Source organism: Mustela nivalis, assembly GCF_964662115.1.
Source record: "Mustela nivalis genome assembly, chromosome: 18".
NCBI classification, from domain to species: domain Eukaryota; kingdom Metazoa; phylum Chordata; class Mammalia; order Carnivora; family Mustelidae; genus Mustela; species Mustela nivalis.
Window position 1 is genome coordinate 6,139,197 of NC_139037.1, and position 23,437 is coordinate 6,162,633.

At 44.6% G+C, this 23,437-nt stretch overlaps 1 protein-coding gene across 1 annotated transcript in view; it reads right to left on the reverse strand.

The window, feature by feature from the left end:
• Positions 1–19,499: 19,499 nt before the first annotated feature.
• Positions 19,500–23,437, reverse strand: part of PLCG2 (phospholipase C gamma 2) — a 141,838-nt gene continuing 137,900 nt past the window's right edge. Inside the window, exons 32-33 of the mRNA XM_082712007.1 lie at positions 20,558–20,742; positions 19,500–19,832 (exon numbers count right to left, since the gene is read on the reverse strand). Of these exons, the coding sequence (XP_082568133.1) occupies positions 19,790–19,832; positions 20,558–20,742 (228 nt within the window). The 3' untranslated portion in view covers positions 19,500–19,789. The remainder of the gene's footprint in view (positions 19,833–20,557; positions 20,743–23,437) is intronic.

Sequence of the window (23,437 nt, forward strand, 5' to 3'; positions counted from 1 at the left end):
TATAGATCTTGGATATCAGCCCTTTGTAGTGTCATTTACGAATATCTTCTCCCATTCCGTGGGTTGCCTCTTTGTTTTGTTGACTGTTTCTTTTGCTATGCATAAGCTTTTGATCTTGATGAAGTCCCAAAAGTTCATTTTCGCTTTTGTTTCCTTTGCCTTTGGGGACATATCTTGAAAGAAGTCGCTATGGCCAATGTCGAAGAGATTACTGCCTATGTTCTCCTTTAGGATTTTGGTAGATTCTGGCTTCACATTGAGATCTTTTATCCATTTCGAGTTTATCTTTGTGAATGGTGTAAGAGAATGGTTGAGTTTCATTCTTCTATACATAGCTGTCCAGTTTTCCCAGCACCATTTATTGAAGAGACTGTCTTTTTTCCACTGTATATTTTTCCTGCTTTGTCAAAGATTACTTGACCATAGAGTTGAGGGTCCATATCTGGGCTCTCTACTCTATTCCATGGTCTATGTGTCTGTTTTTGTGCCAGTACCATGCTGTCTTGGTGATCACAGCTTTTTAATAGAGCTTGAAATCAGGCAATGTGATGACCCCAGTTTTGTTTTTCTTTTTCAACATTTCCTTAGTAATTCAGGGGCTCTTCTGGTTTCATACAAATTTTAGGATTGTTTGCTCCAGCTCTTTGAAAAATGCCCGTGGAATTTTGCTCTGACTGGCATTGAAAGTATAGATTCCTCTAGGCTGTATAGACATTTTAACAATGTTTATTCTTCCAATCCATGAGCATGGAATGCTCTGCCATCTTTTTGTGTCTTCTTCGGTTTCTTTCATGAGAGTTCTGTAGTTCCTCCAGTACTGATCCTTTACTTCTTTGGTTAGGTGTATTCCCAGGTATCTTATGGTTCTTGGTGCTACAGTAAATGGAAGCAATTCTCTAATTTCCCTAATTTCTCTAATTTCTAATTTTCATTGTTAGTATATAAGAAAGCAACTGATTTCTGTATATTAATTTTGTATCCTGCCATATTACTGAATTGCTGTATGAGTTCTAGTAGTTTGGGAGTGGAGTCTTTTGGGTTTTCCATATAAAGTATCATATCAACTGTGAAGAAAGAGAGTTTGACTTCTTTGCCAATCTGAATACATTTTATTTCTTTTTGTTGTCTGATTGCTGTTCCTAGGACTTCCAGTAATATGTTGAACAACAGTGGCGAAAGTGGGGATCCTTGTCATGTTCCTGATCTCAAAGGGAAGGTTGTCAGCTTTTCCCCATTGAGGATGATATTTGCTGTGGTTTTTCATAGATAGATTTTATGAAGTTGAGGAATAGTCCCTCTATCCCTATACTTTAAAGGGTTTTAATCAGGAACAGATGCTGTATCTTTTCAAATGCTTTTTCTGCATCAATTGAGAGGACAATATGGTTCTTTTCTCTTCTTGGTTTGTTCTGTCACATTGATTTGCAAAGGTTGAACCACACTTGCATCCCATGTATAAATTCCACCTGGTCATAGTGTATAGTCTTTTTAATGTATTGTTGGATCCTATTAGCTAGGATCTTTTTTTTAAATTAAATTTATTTATTTTCAGCATAACAGTATTCATTATTTTTTCACCACACCCAGTGCTCCATGCAATCCGTGCCCTCTATAATACCCACCACCTGGTACCCCAACCTCCCACCCCCCCACCACTTCAAACCCCTCAGATTGTTTTTCAGACTCCATAGTCTCTCATGATTCACCTATTAGCTAGGATCTTGTTGAGAATCTTGGCATCCATATCATCAGGGAAATTGGTCTGAAACTCTCCTTTTTTGGTGGGATCTTTGCCTGGTTTGGGGATCAAGGTAATGCAGGCTTCATAAAAAGAGTCTGGGAGTTTTCCTTCTATTTTTTGAAAGAGTTTCAGGAGAATAGGTATCATTTCTTCTTTGAATGTTTGGTAGAATTCTCCAGGGAATCTGTCAGGTCCCAAGCTCTTGTTTTTTGGGAGGTTTATGATCACTGCTTCAATCTCGTTACTAGATATTGGTCTATTCAGGTTATCAATTTCTTTCTGATTCAGTTTTGGAAGTTTATAGGTTTCTAGGAATGCATCCATTTCGCCTAGGTTGCTTACCTTATTGGCATGTAACTGTTGATAACAATTTCTGATGTTTGTTTCTCTTTCCTTGGTATTAGTCGTGATCTCTCCCTTTCCATTCATAACTATTAATTTGGGTCCTCGCTCTTCCCTTTTGGATTAGTTTGGCCAGGTTTACCGATCTTATTGATTCTTTCAAAAAAACAGCTTCTAGTTTTGTTTTTGTGTTTTACTATATTTCTAGTTTCTATCTCGTTGATCTCTGCTCTAATCTTGATTATTTCCCTCCTTTTTTGTGGGGTTGGCTTAATTTATTGTTGGTTCTTTAGTTCTTTTAAGTTGTAAAGATCGCTGGTGTACTCTGGATCTTTCAATTTTTTTTTTTTTTTTTTTTTGAGTGAGGGTTGGATGGCTATGTGTTTCCCCCTTAGGACCGCCTTTGCTGTATCCCATAGGTTTTGGACCAAAGTGTCTTCATTGTCATTGGTGTCTATGAATTCTTTAAGTTCTTCTTTATTTCTAGTTGATCCAAACATTCTTAAGGTGGTCTTTAGCTTCCAGGAGTTTGAATTCCTTCCAAACTTTTTCTTGTGGTTGAGCTCCAGTTTCAAAGCATTTTGGTCTGAGAATATGCAGGGAATAAGCTCAATCTTTTGGTATCGGTTGAGCCCTGATTTTTGACCCAGTATGTGGTCTGTTCTGGAGAAAGTTCCATGTGTGCTTGAGAAGAAAGTGTATTCCATTGTTTTAGGGTAGAATGTTCTGTATATATCTATGAGGTCCATCTGGTCCAATGTGTCATTCAACACTCTTGTTTCTTTATTGATTTTCTGCTTGGATGATCTATTACTGAGAGTGGTGTATTAAGAGCATTACTGAGAGTGGTGCGTTAAGATCTCCTACTATTAATGTGTTCATATCACTATGACTCTTTATCTTGATTAACAGTTGGCTTATGTAGTTGGCTGCTCCTGTGTTGGGGGCATAAATATTTACAATTGTTAGATCTTCCTGGTGGATAGACCCTTTAAGAATGCTGTAGTGGCCTTTGTATCTCTGACTACAGTCTTTACTTTAAAATCCAATTTATCTGATATGACAATCACTACCCCAGCTTTCTTTTGAGGCCCATTGGCATGAAAGATGCTTCATCCCTTCACTTTTAGTTTGGATGTATCTTTAGGTTCCAAATGGGCCTCTTGTAGACAACATATGGATGGGTCCTGTCATTGTATCCAGTCTGCAACCCTGTGCCATTTTATGGGAGCATTTAGGCCATTCACGTTGAGAGTGATTATTGAAAGATTTTTTTTTTAATTGACATCATGTTGCCTGTGAAGTCCTGGTTTTTATAGGTTGTCTCTGTAAATTTGTTCTATGTCACTCTTGGGTTCTTTCTTCTTTTATAGAACCCCCCCCTTAATATTTCATGTAGTGCCAGCTTGATGGTCACATACTCTTTTAACCCTTGCCGATCTTGGAAGCTCTTTATCTCCCTATCCATTTTGAATATCAGCCTTGCTGGATAAAGTATTCTTGGCTGCATGTTCTTCTCATTTAGTGTTCTGAATATGTCTTGCCAGCCCTTTCTGGCTTGCCAGGTTTCTGTGGGTAGGTCTGACGCTATTCTGATGGACCCTCCGCTGTACATAAGGAATCGCTTCCCCCTAGCTGCCCTCAGGAGCTCTTGTCTAGAATTATGATTCATCAGTCTCACAATTAAGTGTCTTGAGGTCTTTCTAGATTCGTTGATCTTTCAGTCTCTAGGACACGAATGCTGGCTCCATTCCCCAGATTGGGAAAATTTTCATCCAGAATTTGTTCAACTATATCTTCTAGTCTTCTGTCTTTTTCTACCGCCTCAGGGATCCCAATAATTCTGACACTGCAACATTTCATGGTGTCATTTATTTCCCTAATTCTGTTTTCATGGTTTCTAAGCTGTTTCTTCCAGGCCTCCTCCTGATTGTTTTTCTCTATCAGTTTGTCCTCTAGATCACTATTTCTGTCTTCTGCCTCCGTTACACTAGCTATTAAGAGTATTTAGATTAGATTGGATCTCATTGATAGCATTTTTAACTTCTTCCCAGGCAGCTTTCACTTCTGCCCTTAGAGATTCTCTGTTGTCACTAACGGGTTTCTCCAACCTAGCCATTGCCTGAATAACTGTTACCCTGAATTCCCTTTCCAACATACTGTTTGTATCCACGTCCAATAGTTCTGATGGATAGAACACAGTCTCTGAATTTTTCCTTTGATGTTCTTCCTCCTAGTCATTTTGGTGACAGGTGGTTGAGGGGGAGAGAGAACTGAATGTATCAACCACAATCCAGGCAAGGTGCATCCTGGAATGCTTCTGAGCAATCAGAAGTCACCACTCTCCACTGGTATCTTCTGCCCCCTTAGAGATCCGGAAGTGTATAATCCTACATCTCAGGCTGATTTCATGGGTAGTCAGAGTGTTCTGGTAGATAATTAGCTCACTTGAGGGGACTGGTTGAAACAGGATTTCCTGGGGCGCCTGGGTGGCTCAGTGGGTTAAAGCCTCTGCTTTCAGCTCAGGTCATGATCCCAGGGTCCTGGGATCAAGCCCCACATTGGGCTCTCTGCTCAGCAGGGAGCCTGCTTCCTCCTCTCTCTCTGTCTGCCTCTCTGCCTACTTGTGATCTCTGTCTGTCAAATAAATAAATAAATCTTAAAAAAAAGAAAGAAAGAAAGAAAGAAACAGGGTCTCCTACTTCTCCACCATCTTGTGTCTGAATCGCTGTCAATGACTTTTAAAAGTAGGTACATTTATTATCACCCGTTTACATGTGAGGAAATGGAGGTTTAGAGAGGTGGAGCATCTTACCCAAGGTCACCCAAGGTCATTCATCTAGGGAGCAGCAAAGCTCAGATTTGAACCGGGTCCACTTGGATCTGGGCACCAAACTCTTTTTTTTTTTTTTAATATTTTATTTATTTATTTGACAGACAGAGATCACAAGTAGGCAGAGAGGTAGGCAGGGGGTTGGGCAGGCTCCCCACTGAGCAGAGAGCCTGATGCGGGGCTCGATCCCAGGATCCTAGGATCATGACCTGAGCCTAAGGCAGAGGCTTTAGCCCACTGAGCCACCCAGGTGCCCCTGGACACCAAACTCTCGATGGCCATGTCTGCAGTGGCTTTTAGGGTTTTAGTTTGACATAAATTCAAGCCAGAGGTCACCCAGCCACTCTTTGCCATGAAAATACTATTTTATTGGTTGCAAGAAACACTGAACTTGTACATAGGGTCACAATGGTGACACAATGGTACACAAACACCTAGTTCTGTCCACAAGGAAATTATTTCACCATATAAATGGTAAAATGTGTGTGTGGGTAGGTCAGTTAAGCAGTGCAGCACTTGAAAGCCTTAATAACTCCTAGAACATCCTGCATGAAGAGTTGATTTGTTTTTGCACCTAATCCCATACAGGCATTGGGCATAATGTACCTGTGCTAATCTCTCCCCAAATAGCATCTTAAATCCCATTTTGGGAGCAGAGCCCAAGGATTACCCTCTGCTGATTGACTTTGGCTTTCGCCACAGTCTCTTACACCATTCTGGGTACAGAGCACGAGCCTAATAAAAACCTGCCAAAGGAATGAACATCTGAAGTCCAACTTGTTGGGCTATCCTTAAAGGATTCAGTTCTCCCACAGGTGTATTTTTTCGAAACACTTCTGAGGGGACATTTCTCTAAGCCCTGGGAAGACCTTAGACTTTTGGGCCAAATGGAAAAGAATTATTAGGTGGTGGGTGATCACAGACACTCAGTGCTCAAGAATCATGTGCCTGTGCTTGCCCAGCCCTACATGGGGTCCACCTTTTATTTGCACTTGACTTTGAAATGACCTGCCGCTCATCTGTAAGGTGGAGGTAAACAATTCCTAGTCCTCTCACAGCAGAGCTGCGTCAGTGAGGGAGCGTGGAGGCCCCTTTGTAGCCTGCAAAGCATCGGGCATACAGATTCTCAAAATGAACCGCTGTTCTGCTGGGGGAGGCAGAAGGTTCTGGAGGGGGAGCAGAGGCAACCTCTAGCTGAGCTTGAGACATCCAGCCAAAGGCTCCGTGAAAGCTGAGCCATGTGGGACTGGAGCGTAGTGAGAACCGGATATTCACCCAGGGAAGGGGGAATGAAAATGTTGCCGTGACTCCCCGTCCTGCGACGGGCGCCGGTGCGCTTCCTGTGGCTTTAATCAAGACCTCAGCTCGGTGGTTTCTTGAGCTCTAAAGTTCCAGAGGCTTTTTTAGAAGTTGGAGAGCAGATCGCCCTCCATTAGAGGAAAACAATGGTCAGCTGTGCCCGGCTGCTTTACGTTCTGTTGTGTTTCTTTTTCTTTTTCTTTCTTTTTTTAAAAGATTCTTATTTATTTATTTATTTGACAGAGAGAGAGAGAGAGAGAGAGAGAGAGAGATCACAAGTAGGCAGAGAGGGAGGGGAAGCAGACTCCCTGCTGAGCAGAGAGCCCGACTCAGGACTCGATCCCAGGGCCTTGAGATCATGACCTGAGCTGAAGGCAGAGGCCTAACCCACTGAGCCACCCAGGCGTCCCCATCCTGTTGTGTTTCAACAGTCACAGTGGTGTGTCTTTGTTCTAAATCAGGCAGGCTGGAAAACCAATTCGGAATGGAGTATCAGTTACTGCGAGTTCTGTACACTCAGAATACCCTTTTTTAGGTGGGGTTTTGTGGGGGGTTTTTTGCTTTTTTTTTTTTTTTTTTTAGTTTTAAAGTAACTGCAACCAGTGCACCAATATGTAAAAAGTAAAAACACTGCAGGTAAAGCCAAAAAACGCTCTTACCCGTGGGTCCCAAATTCTGCGCGTGTACAGATGTGAATAGTGGCTAGGGCTGCAGTAGTCATTTTTCTGCACACTGTCGCTTCCTGCCCTACAGTTCCTTCTGCTGATTGTGTTTCTCCTTAAATAGTGCGTCACAGGGTGCCCGGTTGGTACAGTTGGTTAAGTGTCCGACTCTTGATTACGGCTCAGGTTGTGATATCGGAGTCCTGGGATCAAGCTGGGCTCTGCACTCGGCAGGGAGCCTACTTCAGATTCTCTCTCCCTTTCCCTCTGTCTGTGCACTGCACCCCCATCCCCGACACATGTTTGCACTCTCTCTCTCCATCTCTTTTTCTTTCTTTCTTTCTTCTTAATTTTATTTATTTACTTGACAGAGAGATCACAGGTAGGCAGAGAGGCAGGCAGAGAGAGAGGAAGAGAAGCAGGCTCCCCGCTGAGCAGAGAGCCCAGTGCAGGGCTCGATCCCAGGACCCAGGGATCATGACCTGAGCCGAAGGCAGAGGCTTTAACCCACTGAGCTACCCAGGCACCCCTTTTTTTCTTCTTTTAAATATATCATGATACTCTGCTGATAATAGTATATATTCCTTATTTGCCAACACAGGAGGTGTGCTGGTGTATAATATGGTGACTACATGTCACCATTTGGCAAGGACCATTCCAATTTTATTCCTGTATTCTCATTCTAATTTTTAATAGTGCTCCCTGGCTTTCGAATGTGCCCCATTTTCTATAATAAATGGAATGGTTACTCTATATAGACGATCTTGAAATTATACGAAGAATTTAAATATTTTTCCATAATATATGTATTGGAAGCTATTAGGAATTGGTTTAAAGGGAAAAAATACTGTTTTGCACATGTACAGTAGACTCAAACAGGAAATCCTAACTTCTGAGTATGCAGCAAAATTTTACCACTCCTGAAATATCAGTAAGAAGTTACCTAGGTAAAGGAAATTTTAGGTACCTGTCTTTAGCAGTGATCCTTTGATCTAGCTAGCTGCAAAACACATTTTCTGGTGGAAGAGAAGGTAATTTGACACGTGGGAGTGTACAAGCCAGCCCTGGCACTGTATTTCATTGAATACTGGGAACTAAAAAAGAAAGCCACGACGCAAAACATATTTGAAGGAATTTTTCTGCAGCACAGGCAACAAAAAGCTAATCTCAGTAAAACTTGGTAAAAGTCATGCAGCAAACTGTATAGTACATTGGAATAAATTCCTCTGCCAGCAGCCATTGTGCATGTAGAAAAATAAATATTTCAGTTAATATTGGTACAAATTATGCAGCACAATGATACACTTGAAAGAATTCCAATATCAACCTTGTGAATGCTGTAAAATAAACTATTTTGCAGAATACTATAGGATTCAAGCAACAAGGAAAACAGTCCAGTGAATTCAAATGGGCTTGCTATTTCAGGAAACAGAGCATTGTGACTCCAAAAGTATTTGTAAACTGCATCATAAATGTTTTACTCTTTGTTTTCTCAAAACCGCACGCCCTGAGTATGGGTAATTCTCCCTGTGACTGCCCATCACTGCACTGGTAGTAGAGTCGGCAGTTGCTTCCAAAGATGCATTGTCCTTCGCAATATTATGGTGCTTATTCCTGTGATTTCAGCATCTCCAACTTGGGAAACGATCCGCAAGGCCGGCTCAGGCCAGCACGATCGCAATGGAAGTGTTCAGAGCAGGTGGCACGACTGCCCCCGCCCCCACCCCCCAGTCTGCCCAAGAAGCTGGAAGCTCCCCAGGTGTGGGAAGAGCTCTTGATCTAAGTCCTCATGAGAACTTCACTCCTGACCTGGGGTTGTGCTCTGTCTACCTCTCCCATCTCCCTGCCGAAGTCACCAGCATGACTCCTGGGGGGGAGGTCCGTGAGCTGGGGGGGTCTGATGCCTGGATTGCCCTTCTGTGCCCCACGTTGGGCGCACACTCTGGGCTGTGCCCGGGCTCCCAGGGAGAAGCTGTGGCAGGTCAGCTCACCTTTGTTGGATAGGACCACTGACATCAGTGTGTGGTCCTTCTGGACACCACGGCCTCGTGGAATGGGTCTTCCTGATGACCCATGAAGTAGATCTACCCAGTTTTTTCTAGAGCTGCATGGTATTACATGGTGCACACCATGTAACTGTGTGCCATTGCCTCAGTGGTGCTGACTCCGTTTTCTGCTTGGCCGCTTAGCAAACAGCACCATTGTGAATCCTCTGCGACACGTCTCCAAATGAGTCCCAACGGTAGACCCCCAGAAGTGGGACTCAACTGTTAATAGATGCTACCACTTCACACGTGCCTTTAGATGCTCATTTAAAACCTTCCCTCCCGGTAGCTTAAATAAGCAAGGGTTGGTGGTTCTCATTGCTGCAGAGTCCAGAAGTCAGCAGGTATAGGATGGTGACCTCAGGGACCAGGCCCCAACTTTCACACCGTTAGGCCTGCCTTCTAATGTCCTTGCTGAGAGGGTGGCTGGCTGCATGTCTAGGTGTCTCCATGGCCGGCCAAGAAGGAATGAGAAGATAAGAAAAAAGCCTCTGGAAAGCCTACTTTGCAGTTTCTTCTTGTCCCTGTTGACCAGAACGGAGACCCATAGCTACTCCTAGACTAACTCTGAAAGGTGGGTGGGGTGGGGGGGGGGATGGGCACCTTGTTCACTTGTTTTCTGAATTTACCTCCCCTCCCCCGCCCAGAGTTCCTAGCTCCCTAATACCATTGTCCATATTTTCTCACGTATAAATCTCTGCCAATCTGATGAGTACAAAATGGTTAATTATTTTTTTGAATTTTACCCTTCTGTGATTACTACCAAAGATAACATCTTGTCAGGTATTAGACGTTTGGGTTTTCCAGGTGAATTACACTTCTCTGTCAGTTTGCTCATTTTTGTTTGGACTTGTAGATGTATTCTGGGTCTTATATTTTACCAGATGAGACATGGATAGGTTCTTAAACATTTGCCTTTTAGCCTTGTTCCAATTGTCTTTTCAGTTAAACAGTACTTCTGATTTAGATTCTGATCCATCTTTTTGGTAGTTATTTCTTTTAATATTTGTGAAAATCTTTCCCATCCCAAAGGGGAAAATGTTTCTTTTAATACTCTTAAAGATTTAGTTTTTACCCTTCTACTGTGCCCCTTGACCTTGCTTATCTTCTACTTTACCTTTGTCTGGTATTTAGTCGTTTGAGTGATAGGAAGTAAATTTGTAACTTGAGGTTTTCTCAATGACCAGTCCTCTCAACATAATCGGATTACTCATGCCACTAACCTCTCCTTCCTTCCTCCCCGCTTCTCATTTCCCCCCTCCCCTTGCGTCTCTGTTTCTCTCCAAAACTTCTCTCAGGTTGACTGATTCATCCCTTTCACTGTGGAGATAACATAGTTTCAATTATTATGGATTTATAAGGTCTTTTGTATTTGCTAGGACATATGTCCCCCTTCTGATTTCCTTTCAAAATTGTCAGGGTATCTGCATACATTACTGATGTGACTTTTGAAATCAGCTTATAAAATTCTATGAAAATGCTCCCTTCGGCTCTGCCTCCTGCCCACAGACCTGGGTACTCCACATGGGGCCACCTGCAGTCCTGTCCTGACCCAGCTGGTCCCCATGGTCCACCTTCTCCCTGGGTCCTCAGAGGGCAGCACCCATACCTTCTATTACATGTTGAAAACGGGCGTGGACAGTTGTAAATAAATGCTTTGTGGCTTTTCTTGTGAACCTTTAGGAAAAAAAAAAAATCCGAGTACAAGGGAACCCCGTGGTTCAAACTGGGGTTTTTCCAGGGTCGACTGTGGTTCTCTCACCCCACCCCCTGGGCTTGGTCAATATTTGTAAATGTGCTTGAACAAAAGCCGCGCTCTCTGGGTAAGAGCTCAGCTGGGTTTGCGGGAGCACATGTGCCGTGATCAAACTTCTGCCTCAGATTACTCAGATTCTGTTTGTCCTTATTTTGTCGCTTTAAACTGTAATCTCCAGAGCAAGAACTCTTTGTCCCTGACTGCAGTTGTGAACTTGTTTCTCTCCCCGAGTATGCTACTGCAGTGTTCTGGGTCCTTATTCTTGTTACTAGTGTAAAATGTTACTGTTAGGGGTACCTGCCTTGCATTGTAATTTATCTGATATTAACAAGCTACTGGGGCTGTGTTGTTTTTTTTTTTTAAAGATTTTATTTATTTATCAGAGAGAGAGAGGGGGAGAGAGCAAGCACAGGCAGACAGAATAGCAGGCAGAGGCAGAGGGAGAAGCAGGCTCCCTGCCGAGCAAGGAGCCCGATGTGGGACTCGATCCCAGGACGCTGGGATCATGACCTGAGCCGAAGGCAGCGGCTTAACCCACTGAGCCACCCAGGCGTCCCTGGGGCTGTGTTTTTATTAGAGTTTGTCTGGTACATCTTTTTTGTATAACTTTATTTTTCTTCCCTTTTTTTTTTTTTTTTTTGGAAGTAAAATTGAAAAAAAAATTATATTGATGCAAAAGGAACAAAACTTTAAAAAATTTTTAAAAATATTTACTTGTTTATTTTAGAGAGAGCGCACATGTAGGGTGGGGGACGAGGAGAGGGAGAGAGCAAGAATCTCAACCCGGCCCTGCGCTTGACTCCCCGGACCTCACTACCCAGAAATATTAGCTGCTAAAAATTTGTGCTGTTTCTTCTAGCCTTCATCCATGGTCTCTATCCCTCCCTTCTTCCGATGCCCCTCCCTGGGCTCTCTCCCTCACTGATTTTTTCACTATTACTATTCTCCTGTGTAAGTGCTCACCCGCGGACCCGACAGCTGGGCTATGCCTGCACCCGGTCCTGGTAGAGCAAGCCGAGTTGTACGTTCCTACCAAACTGAAGAACCCTTCCAGTGTTTCAGTGACAAATAAAATCTATGGCGGGATTTGACTTACCCTGTCACCTCCCCTGTGCCTTCCCCACTGACTCCGTCTTAGACTCCTAGACGCTCCTTTCAGTCCATTGTCATGCTCTTACCTGTCCATCCATAGGTCTGCTACAAGCAGTCTAGAACGTGGTTTGTGTGTGGTTTTTAAAATGTGTGTGTTGTTATCGCTGGGTGTGCGCTGCTCTGCATTTTGCGTTCCTCAAATAGAGTGTGTATCTGTGTTACCCACAGGTGCTGGGCCTCATTCTGTTTTCCCTCCTTGTAGTGTCCCACCTTTATGGACTCCCTGCATTTTCCTGTATCTCCTTCTACTAATTTAGATTATTCCATTTCTTTCCTTTGCTACATTTGGGTTTCTAGCTTCTTTCCCTCAGCTTGTAGTTGTGAGATGCATCCATGTTGTCACATGTTGTCACAGCTCAGTCACTCGTCATCATTGTCTATGCTGCATGTGTAATCACATTCAGCTGGCCAGTTCTGCAGTAGACGGACAGCAGGACTTTTCTGTTTTTGACTCTTGTGAATAACAGTACTGCGGACACTCTGGTCTATGCCTTTTGGGGTGTTTATGCATGCATTTCTGGTATGCATATATTTTGGAGAGGAATTGCTGGGTTGTAGGGTATCCATGTGGTTTTAACTCAGTAGAGAATGTCAAATATCTTTATAATGCAATTTTGTAACAATTTACAAAACTGGCAGTGTGCCAGACATTCTGCCTTCTTACCAACAGTTGGTAATGTCACGAGGCTGTTAAACTTTTGCAGCTCTAACAATTGTGTAGTGGTCTTTGATTGTAGGTTTTTGTGTGTGTGTGTGTGTTTTTAAGATTTTATTTATTTGACAGACAGGGATCACAAGTAGGCAGAGAGGCAAGCAGAGAGAGGGGGGGAAGTAAGCTCCCTGCCAAGCAGAGAGCCCGATGTGGGGCTCGATCCCTGGACCCTGAGATTATGACCTGAGCAAAGGGCAGAGCTTTAACCCACTGAGCCATCCAGGTGCCCTGATTGTGGTTTTAATTTACATTTCCTCTCACGAATAGTGGGTGAGCATCTTTTCATATACTTTTCAGCCATTCAGATATACTCTTGTAAGTTGCTTATTCCTGAAACTTACCCTTCTTCTAATGAATTATCTTTTTCTTTCTGATTCGTTGGAGGGATGGAGTCCTATTTTGACAGAGGCTCTTGGCCAAGTGTGTTGCTGCCAGTACCTTCTCCCACCCTGCAGCTTCCCTTTTTTGTTCTTCTAATGGCATCTCTTGATAAACACTAGTTGTGAACTTGAATGAAGTGGAATGCAGTCGTCTTCCTGTCTTCCAAGGGCGGGTGCCTTTGCTGTTTCTTCTAAGGGGCTTTTCTCTATTCCAAGGTTGTGCATACCCCCTAGAAATGTTACAATTTTATCTTTTACATTTCGATCTGCACTCTTAACTGGACTTGATGTTTGTGTGTGGTGTAAGATGGGGGTCAGACTGTTCACTCAGGATGCTGAAATAAACAGATACAAAACTTGGCAGAACTGGTAGACTGCCACAAACGGTGTACACGTGACTCTCCACTGGGCGTAATTTGCATGTCTATGGACAAGAGTCACCTGATTACAATAAGTGTAGAATCCGACAATGTGGACATCGGATAGCCTGTATTATGTGGTGTTCTCTGAATAATTCCTTGAACCAGTTGTAACATTTTCTTGGTTCCCTTGTTAATGTAAATTTTTTGGACCGGTCTTCATTTTGTATCTTTTGGAGAGTTCTAACTTTATCCATTAAAAAAGAGAGCTTAGCAGTTCTAATTCTTTCTTTGCCTTAACTTTTTGCGGCTCTTTGTTCATCTTCTAAACACAAGGGGTTTGTCATAGGCTGTTCTGAAGTTTTGATGGTGGTGACTGATCCAGTCGGGGGCTGATGGTCAGGGTGGGACAGTCCTAAGATACGCTGCATGGTTTCTGGTGTGCAAGCACTCTGGGCAAGAGAATACAATGACTGGTCACTCTAGCATGCCCTATCACCTCGTTGAGACATACACGTGCTTATAATAACCCACCTCGTTGGCCCTCTAGCAGCAGATGGTCTTCCAGAGAGCCACAGACTGCTGCTGAGTGATCATGTATTAACTGTATCTATAAACTTGGGTTTTTACACTGAGTGGCTTTTTCCTAAACAGAAGATAGATCCATAACATAGAAGGGTAATAGGATAGAAAAACACATTTTATTTTATTTTCTTAGAGAGTGTGCCCGCTTGGGGCGTGGAGTGGGGGGTGCAGAGCAGAGGGAGAGAGAGAATCTTTTTTTTTTTTTTTAAGATTTTTATTTATTTAGGGACGCCTGGGTGGCTCAGTTGGTTGGACGACTGCCTTCGGCTCAGGTCATGATCCTGGAGTCCGGGATCGAGTCCCGCATCAGACTCCCAGCTCCATGGGGAGTCTGCTTCTCTCTCTGACCTTCTCCTTGTTCATGCTCTCTCTCACTGTGTCTCTCTCAAGTAAATAAATAAAATCTTAAAAAAAAAAGATTTTTATTTATTTGATAGAGAGAGATCACAAGTAGGCAGAGAGGGGGAAGCAGGATCCCCGCCGAGCAGAGAGCCCGACGTGGGGCTCGATCCCAGGACCCTAAGATCATGACCCGAGCCGAAGGCAGAGGCTTAAACCACTGAGCCACCCAGGCGCCCCCCAAAAACCCACATTTTATTACATTTATTTTTTGAAAGATTTTATTTATTTATTTGACAGAGAAAGAGACAGCAAGAGAGGGAGAAGCAGTCCTCCCCCTGAGCAGGGAGCCCAATGGGGGCTCGATCCCAGGACCCTGGGATCATGACCCAAGCCGAAGGCAGATTGCTTAACCAATGAGTCACCCCGGTGCCCCAAAAAATGCATTTTAAGAAAAGAATTGTAACTGTACCTATCTCAAGGCTGAAGATTTTATTTACTTATTTGGCAGACAGAGATCACAAGTAGGCAGAGAAGCAGGCAGAGAGAAAGAGGGGGAAGCAGGCTCCCCGTAGAGCAGAGAGCCCGATTCGGGGCTCAATCCCAGGACCTTGAGATCATGACCTGAGCCAAAGGCCGAGGCTTTAACCCACTGAGCCACCCAGGTGCCCTAGTAGTTTTTGTTTTTGTCTTTTTGTTTGTTTTAAAGATTTATTTATTTGACACAGAGAGAGAGGGGCAGAGAGGCAGGCAGAGAGAGAAGGGGACTCAGGCTCCCTGCTGAGCAGAGAGCCTGACGGAGGGTTCGATCCCAGGACTCTGAAACCATGACCCAAGACCATGACCCCAGCCAAAGGCAGAGGCTTAACCCACTGAGCCACCCAGGCGCCCCAGTATTTGTTTTATATGGGAGCAAAAAAGTAATTTGTATTTAAACACACACACACACACACACACACACACACACAAAATTCTAGGCAGATTGCTGTATTGATTTAGACCAAATCTTTATTTTTAAAAAATGGGATATAGCCATTTAATTTTCACATGAACAGTAGCCAATGTTTGTGTGACTCGTTCACATGATTTTCTAGGTAACACAATCACACAGTTTATACAAAAAATAAATTAAGCTTTAACAATGAAACACAAGTTTACAAATACAGCTTTTTAAGGCCTATTGAGAAGTTAAGAAATGAGGGAATTTCTGAAAGACAGGGTCATGGTGGAACCTGGTTCTTCAAGAAGAAGGTACTTCAGAGAGGACAGAGCCTAAGAGAAATCACCGAGTGTTTTTCAAATGTCAATTTTGTCATTCTGCATATTTCTTAACTTATTTATTAACTTTCCATTGACTAGAGTATGGCCTTTTAGGGTTGTCTCCAAAAAATTGAGGAGTCACCCAAGTTGCAAGTTAATTTCTTTTCCTTCCTTCCTTCCTTCCTTTCTTTCTTTCTTTTTTTTCTTTTTTTTTTTTTTGTTTTTTAAGTCCGCTTCGTGCCCAGCGTTGGGCTTGAACTCACAACCCTGAGCTCAAGACCTAAACTGAGATCATGAGTTGGACACTTAACTGACTGAGCCTGATGCCCTGAAAATTAACTTTATCCATTTTAAATTTGTTAAAAGGATTGGGGCCCCTTTTAGCCACGCTTCTTGGTTTCAAGTGCAGCTCACCCCTTAGATGAACCATCTTAAAATTTAACGCTCAGAGACCTCTTCAGTGCATTTTGAAAATCTGGGTATTCCCCTGAACATTTCTAAATTGATGTCTAAAATTTTCATCGTAAATCATTGCAAAGGATCCAAGTTGCCAGCGTGTTGTAGATACTGCATCTTTAAATAAAACGGTTACGTTCCTCTTCACGTTTAGCCTAGAGGTTCTCAGTACGATAGCTGAGACAGTATCGCCCTCCTAACAGAGCCCATGAATAAGGCAATTTTTGATGGTAGAAAATACCACCTTTTTCCCTTTTACTCCTTGAATGTGTATTTTTATTCTACTTCTCTTCAAAATTTTAGCCTGTTGATTTTTGGCTTTTTATCGTTTCTTTGCAGATCTGTAACACAGTTCTAGGACAGCCTATCAGTCGTAAGGCTGTAGGTGTTTGAAACTTTCTTCTGGACTGAACTCGATCAGTAAAACTAATACAGTACAAATTGTAATAACCAAACATAGCAAAATTTCATTGGCAATGTATCACTCAATGTGCTGAAGAAAATTTCTGCCCTGGGTTATTTCAGCTCTCTGCCAATGAACGTGTCCTTGGTTAGCATGATCATAGTATCCTTTCTTTTCTCCCTTGGCAATTTTATGTATGGAAGTATGACTGGTCTTTGTTCAAGGAGACAGGGAGACAGGAACAGAAGGCATTTCTGTGATAGCGTGATAGCTGAATTCTTCCAAGTCCTTCAGAATTACATGCTAAAATACCAAGAAATCTCAGGTGTTCCTTTAACTTTCTTGAAATCAAAAGAATTGAGAGCCACTGGAACAGCAGAAGGATTTGTACCTGATCGGTAAGAGGCTTTCACATTTCAGGCACTTGTATTTTAAATTTTATACCTCGGGTCATGCCCTGTAGTTTCAGACTGATTCTGGGGGAAAGAGCATTTTCTTTTGTAAGGGGTGAAAAAGGCGTTTCCTGAGGCTTATGAGTCTTAAGACAGAGTCAAGTAGGAAGATAAGGATCTTAAAATTGATCCCCTCAAAATATTGGAGCCCTTTGTATTCCTTACAAAGCTGTGGTAGACAGTTGGGGGGTAAGGCTGACCCGATTTGAAGACCACTGGCCTTGGTGGCTTAAGGTCAGATTTTATTTAACTAAGTCCCAAAGTATATCAAATATTAGATTCTGCTGCCTGGCCACCTTTTTACCTTTTCAGTCATCTCTTCACCCAACACAGAGCCTCCAACTCAAGACCCTGAGATCAAGACTTGCTGGCTCTTCCCGCCTCACTTACACTCCAGTGCACACCAGTCCCATGAGCTAGACACCCCTTGGCGAGAGAATTCAGAGATCTACTTTGGGAAATGGGATAGTCTACCCCTCTCTGAACTGTGCACATTAGGATATCCACGTTTCACAACAGAGAAACTGTTTAACTTTGTACAACCTGAATTTCCCAAGCTCTAGCGACGTAAGCAGGCCCAGGCCTTTGTTTTTCCATGTGATAAAAACCTACAGAGAAAGGGTTAATGAAGACAGAGTGACACGGGCCCGGTCATGGTTCGGATCTGCTATGCTGCTGCCGTCTCTCGAGATGTTCCTGTCCCTGTTTTGCTTGGCCTGAATTGCACTTATCCCATGATTGTTAAGCCACAATCTCAGCTGAATATTTATGCTTAGTTATGGGGCATCCGGGCAGACCGTGGGAAGAGTAGGATATCCCCTGTGTCCTTCCTTTTCCCTCCTTCCTGAGAGAATGCTAGTAACCACCTTCTCTGTTCGAGTCCTGTGTTCCCCTGTTAAGGAGAGAATGAAGGAGCCAAAGCAAATACTCCCTAATGGTGGATTTAAGTCTCTGTAGCACCTAGAAGGAGAAAGTGACAGAGAGAGTTCTTCCCAGCCACATTTATGGTTTAACCCCCACAGCCCCCAGTGCCTGCTTTTTCTCTGCATAGGTGTGACTAGGTGTGGCTTTTACACAGTAGCAGCTGAAAAAAATGCTTAGTTTTTGTCTTCAGTGCCACCCCATCTTAATTTCTTTGCTACACCAGCAGAAAATCCATTTTAAGCAGGAAGGGGATCTAGGCTTTAGCTCTTGGACTTCAAAGTGGAGTGAAGGGGAAAGGTTTAGGTCTTTTACTCACCCTTGAGCTGAAAACGGGAGGAATGAGAGCAGCACCTGAGCTCTACATGTAGAGGTAATGATGGAGGCAAAAAGAAGTCTGGCGGTAGGGCTGGGCGTGCAATAGTTAGGCTCCAGTGGCCACCCAGCCAGCGGGGAATGGGGCACTGCGACGGAGTAAGCACTCGGCTCAGTGTCTTTGCTTCTCACCGCTATTCAAGGCTGCTTTAAACATTTGCCACCATCAGGAACATTCGCTCAGCTGCTGACTGCCAAATAAAACAGCAACTCCGGTCCAAAGATTAAGTAATGTCGCAAGGAAACAGCTCACCTAGTCAGACTGCAGTCACCTGTACTCCTGGCTTCAGGGAGGGTCAAACCCACTTCTTTCAGGAGCACGTGGATAAGTTCCAAGAGGCAGTAACTGGTCCCCCCCACCCCCGCCTAAAATTGTTTTCTTTACATGGTGCCCCTAACCTTGGGCACAGTGTTTTGTGTACGGAGGTGTTTAAAAACTGTGGAATGCGGGCCTAAGGCCTCTTGATCACACACAGCCTGGCTGGTTCTAATGGACTTCCCAGCAATAATGCAGACCTGCTAAGTCCCGGGGAACCAGGGGAGGGTGGAAGGGGTTTCTAGGGCCCGGTTCCAAGCAGTCAATCCGCGGGGGCTTCCTGCTCGTCCGTCATCCTGACGCAGTCATGGTTGCCACCCCCCTCCCAAGTCCGCTCTCCGTTCCCTCTGACCAAGTCGGGCCTCTGCGGAGTCCTGCCCTCCAGCCCACGCTCTCCTCACGCTGCACAGGTCACACAGCTGTGTCAGTGTCCAGCTGTAGAGGAATGTCCTCTTGTCCTAGGTGGGTCTGCCCCTTCGGGCACGGCTGTCGATGGGATTTTTTCTTTTTTCTTTTTTTTTTTTTTAGTTTGCTGAGGCTTAAGGCTTAGCTCGCTGCTCCAGAAAATGGGGTGACCCGGGGGGGGGGAGCTGAACGGTGATGACCTTTTTAAATCAGTCTATGACCTCTCGTCTGCAGAGAGCCGCCCACGCAGGGCCTCTCCACGGGCCTCTCCACACACCCAGCTCCTGAGTGGGCAGAGCCAGGGGTAAGAGGCTGGCGGGGACTTTGGGTGGCTCTCTGGCCCTTTGGATGGACTTTGTAAATAAAAGCCCCCCCCCCCGCCAACGGCAGTAGAGCGAGCGCCCGCCGTGGACTGGCAGGTGTCCTCCCGAGCCGCCGCATCCCCCGCCCACCTTGCAGGCAGGGCCCGCTGACCCCGGCCGGGCAGCCCGCAGGGAGGCAGCCAGGGCAGGCTCCCCTTGGGCCCTGGGGAGGCCAATGGCCTTAACTGTGGAATCCTTTGCCTTTTAGTTAAAATCCTTTTCAGAAGCTACTGAGTCCGGTCCTTAGAGATCAGGCTCCTCCCCGTGGAAGTCAGCTCCCCGGGTCTTTAGCGGGAAAGGGCTGCTGTTCCCAGGGCGCGGCGTGCACGGGAGGGTAACGGAGCGAGACTTTCACTGCTTTTATTCAAGGAGGTTTGGAACAGGAGAGGCCAAAAACGAGGGGCACGTTTCTACGGTCCTCTATAGAAAATATAAGTCAGACTGCCCACGATGAAAAACTGACGGGAAATAAGCCCAACTCCTGCCAGTGGGACTTTGAGAAATGTCCTCTTGGCACCAGGCTTGAGGGGAGGATGACCTCAGAGATGAGCGTGTTCCCAGGACTGGAAGAGAGGACGTTCTCCTCCACGTGGGCACACGCACGGGTGACACCCTTGCTCGTGGACCCCGGCTCCTAGGAGTAAAACCTGCTGTTGCTGACTCTCTTCTCTCTCAACCTGCAAGCACACACATTTCACCGTCGTGCATTAGGCTCAGACACGGGCCGTGGGCCGAACAGTATAAACTGGGGCCACTGGGACCCGGGGCTGGCTAGCAGAGGGCTGACAATCGCAGAGGTGGGCCCCCCCAAGCCAGGGAACGTCTCCGAATCTCCATGCGCTCACTGGGCCATTGCACTGGGCTCCCTGCTACTCTGCAGGCTACAGTGTGGACAAAATGAGCACGAAGGGAAGGGGTCTACACTGTTCCCCCCTGGAGTCTGCTCTCACAGGTCAGACTAGTTCTGTTGAGCCGGGCTGTCTGGCACACTGCAGGGCCCTGGGTGGACCTGGCTGCCCCCACCCCCTGCCCCGACCCCATTCCTTCCGTAGCACAACCAGAAGCATCCCTCGGGGGCCAGGGAGTGGGTTCTGCCCCGATCCAGAACCACTGGATGGTGGGAACCGGACAAGGCTCTTGAGAAGGTAGAGGTCATGGTTTATTTTCACTCTTGTATCGAAGTGTCCTCCTAGTGGGGACAGTTTGGCTTAGGGAAGGTGCAGATACTTGAGAAATAAATAAGCTGGAGGTTTATTTATAGAGCAAAGAGACCAGCATCGAGGGATCAGTCAAGGGATTTCTAGACACAGGGACTTCCCCAAAGCCTGGCCCCCAGCGTCCAACACCTCTGCTTGCGGGAGCTAGACCTGGGCATCTGCGGGTGGGGCAGGGACCAGCCTACCTCCGGTTGCACTTCTCCTGGTACAGCTGGAGCTGGTTCTCGTTGACATTGAACTCCTTCACGAGGGCGTCCCGGTTGGCATTGCGCAAGTTCTGGTGCGTGTCGTACAGAAAGAGCTGATTGTTTAGCTCTTCCTGCCGCCTTCGCAGCTGGCGGCAGGAGGAGTAGAGCTCCTCTTCGCTCTCCTGGAGGGGGACAACAGCCACATAGGGACCGTGCGGGGCTCCGCATCTTCACAGCAGGAGGGAGCAGAGCAGGGGGCAGAAGCTTTGCAACTGGCATTATCCCCCAAAAGGCTGGGCGCATTTTAACCAAAGATGAAACTCACAATTATTTATTCCATTGGAAGCAAGCAGTTTAAAAAGCCCTGGTCCCCAGTGAAGGGTAGCTTTAATGGGAGACACTGAGAGAACCACATTGTCCACTAGGTCTGCATTTTTATTCTCCGTCCCCTTCTGCTCCTCACCCAAACAAAAAGGGTCTAAGAAGCTATGTGCTTAGAGTAGAACACAACAGGGAAGGGCGGGGAGCAGCGGGAAGCAGGAACCAGCAGGACCTTAACAGGCCAGTTCGCCCACTACAACACAGATGAACCTTGGAAACATCATTTAAGTTAAAGAAGTCAGTTCCAAAAGACCACACACGTTGATTCCTTCTCTATGAAATGTCCACGACAGGTGAATTCATGCAGACAGAGAAGTAGTGGCTGCCTGGGCTGGGGGTGGACAGAGCTAATGAGCAAGACTTTCTTTTTTGGGTGACGAACATGTTCTAAAGTGGATCCTGGTGATGGTTGCACAGCTCTGAATGTGCCAAAAACCACTTAACAGTACATCTTAAGTGGGTGAATTACATTGTATTTGAATTATATCTCAAAGCGGTTACTCCATCCCCTCCAAACCAAGCTAGCATAGGTTACGCCTCCCAGAGGTGACACGCAACTCAGTTCTAGCCAGTAATGATGTGTTACCCCCCCCTCCCCACCACCTGTGAGCATGTGACCCAAGCCAAGCCAATTCCATGAGAGTTTGGTTGGTGCTCTTTTTAGGGAAAACAAATTTAAAAAGTTTCTTTTCTTGGGGTTCAGCTGAAAGAGCAGTAAATGTTTCTAGTTGCTAGTGGTCCTTTTGCTATCATGTAGAGAAAGTTGAGAATGAAGTTAAAAGAGAGGGAAATAGAGCCACTGGGTGAGCACCTGGATCCAGCCAAGACTGAAGCAAGACCAGTCCATAAACTCTGCAGTTGTCTTACTCAAAATATTCCCTCCAATATGGTAAGAAAAAAAAAATTGGGATTTCAGCATGGGAGAAAGAGGATGTTTTACTCCATTGATTTTTTTTTTTTAATTTTAAATTTTTACTTGAAGGATAGCTGACCTACACTATTAGTTTCAGTTGTACAACTAGGGCTTTGGCAATTGCAGACATCATGAAATGCTTACCATAGTAAGTGTAGTTACCATCTGTCACCATACAAAGTTATTTCAATATTGACTGCACTCCCTCTGCTGTACTTTTCATTCCCATGATTTATCATTGAAGGTGTGTACGTCTTAACCCCCTTCCGCTGTTTTGCAAATCTTCCCACCACCCCTCATCCTCTTTGGCAACCACTAGTTTTCTGTATCTGAGTCTATTTCTGTTTGGTTAATCTGTTTTGGTTTTCAGATTCTACATCTAAGTGAAATCCGGTAGTATTTGTCCTTCTCTAACTGATGTCATGTAACATAATACCCTCTAGGTCCATCCATGTTGCTGCAAATGGCAAGATTTTATTCTTTTTAAAGGCTGAGTAATATTCCATTGTATGTGCATCACATTTTCTTTTTCCATTCATCTATCACTAGACTCTAAGGTTGCTTCCCTGTCTTGGCTGTTGTATACAGTGCTACAGTAAACACAGGGGTGCGTGTATCTTTTTGAATTAGTGTTTTCATTTTCCTTTGGTAAATACGCAGAAGTAGAATTACTGGATTGTATGGTATTTCTAGTTTAAGAAATTTCTAGAAATCTCCATCCTCTTTCCATAGTGGCTTCACAAATTGACATTCCTCTCAACAGTGAATGAGGTTTCTTTTTTCTCCACACCCTTGCCAACATGTGCTATTTCTGCTTTTCCATACTGGTCGTTCTGACAGGTGTAAGGTGGAATATCTCATTATAGTTTTGACTTTTATTTCCCTGATGAGAGATTTGGGCATCTTCTCATGTGTCTGTTGGCCATCTGTATGTCTTCTTTGGAAAAATATCTGTTTGGTCCTCTGCCCATTTTTTAATCAGATTGGTTTGTTTGTTTTTGGTGTTGGGTTGTATGAATTCAGTAGGTTGCCTTTTCATGTTGTTGATGATTTCCTTTGCTGTGAGAAAAGCGTTTTAGTATGATGTAGTATGCCCACTTGTTTATTTTTGCTTTTGTTTTCCTTGCCTGAGGAGACGGATCCAGAGAAGCATTGTTAAGGCCAGTGTCCAAAGAGTTTACCACCTGTATTTTCTTCTCGAAGTTCTGTGGTTTCAGGTCTTACATTTAGGTCTTTAATTCATTTTGAGGTTTGTTTGTGTGTGTGTGTGTGTGTGTGTGTATGGTGTAAGGAAGTAGTTCAGTTTCATTCTTTTCCAGGTAGCCATCCCGTTTTCCGAACAGCATTTATTGAAAAGACTGCCTTTTCCCCATTGTATATCACTGCCTCCTTTCTCATAGACTCATTGACCGTATAAGTGATAAGTGGGGGGTTATTTCTGCACTCTCCATTCTGTTCCATTGATCTATGTGTTTTTGTGCCAGTACCGCGCTGTTTTGATTACTGTAGTCTGTAGTGTATCCATAAATTTGGAATTGTGGTACCTCCAGCCTTGTTGTCTCCCAACACTGCTTTGACTGTTC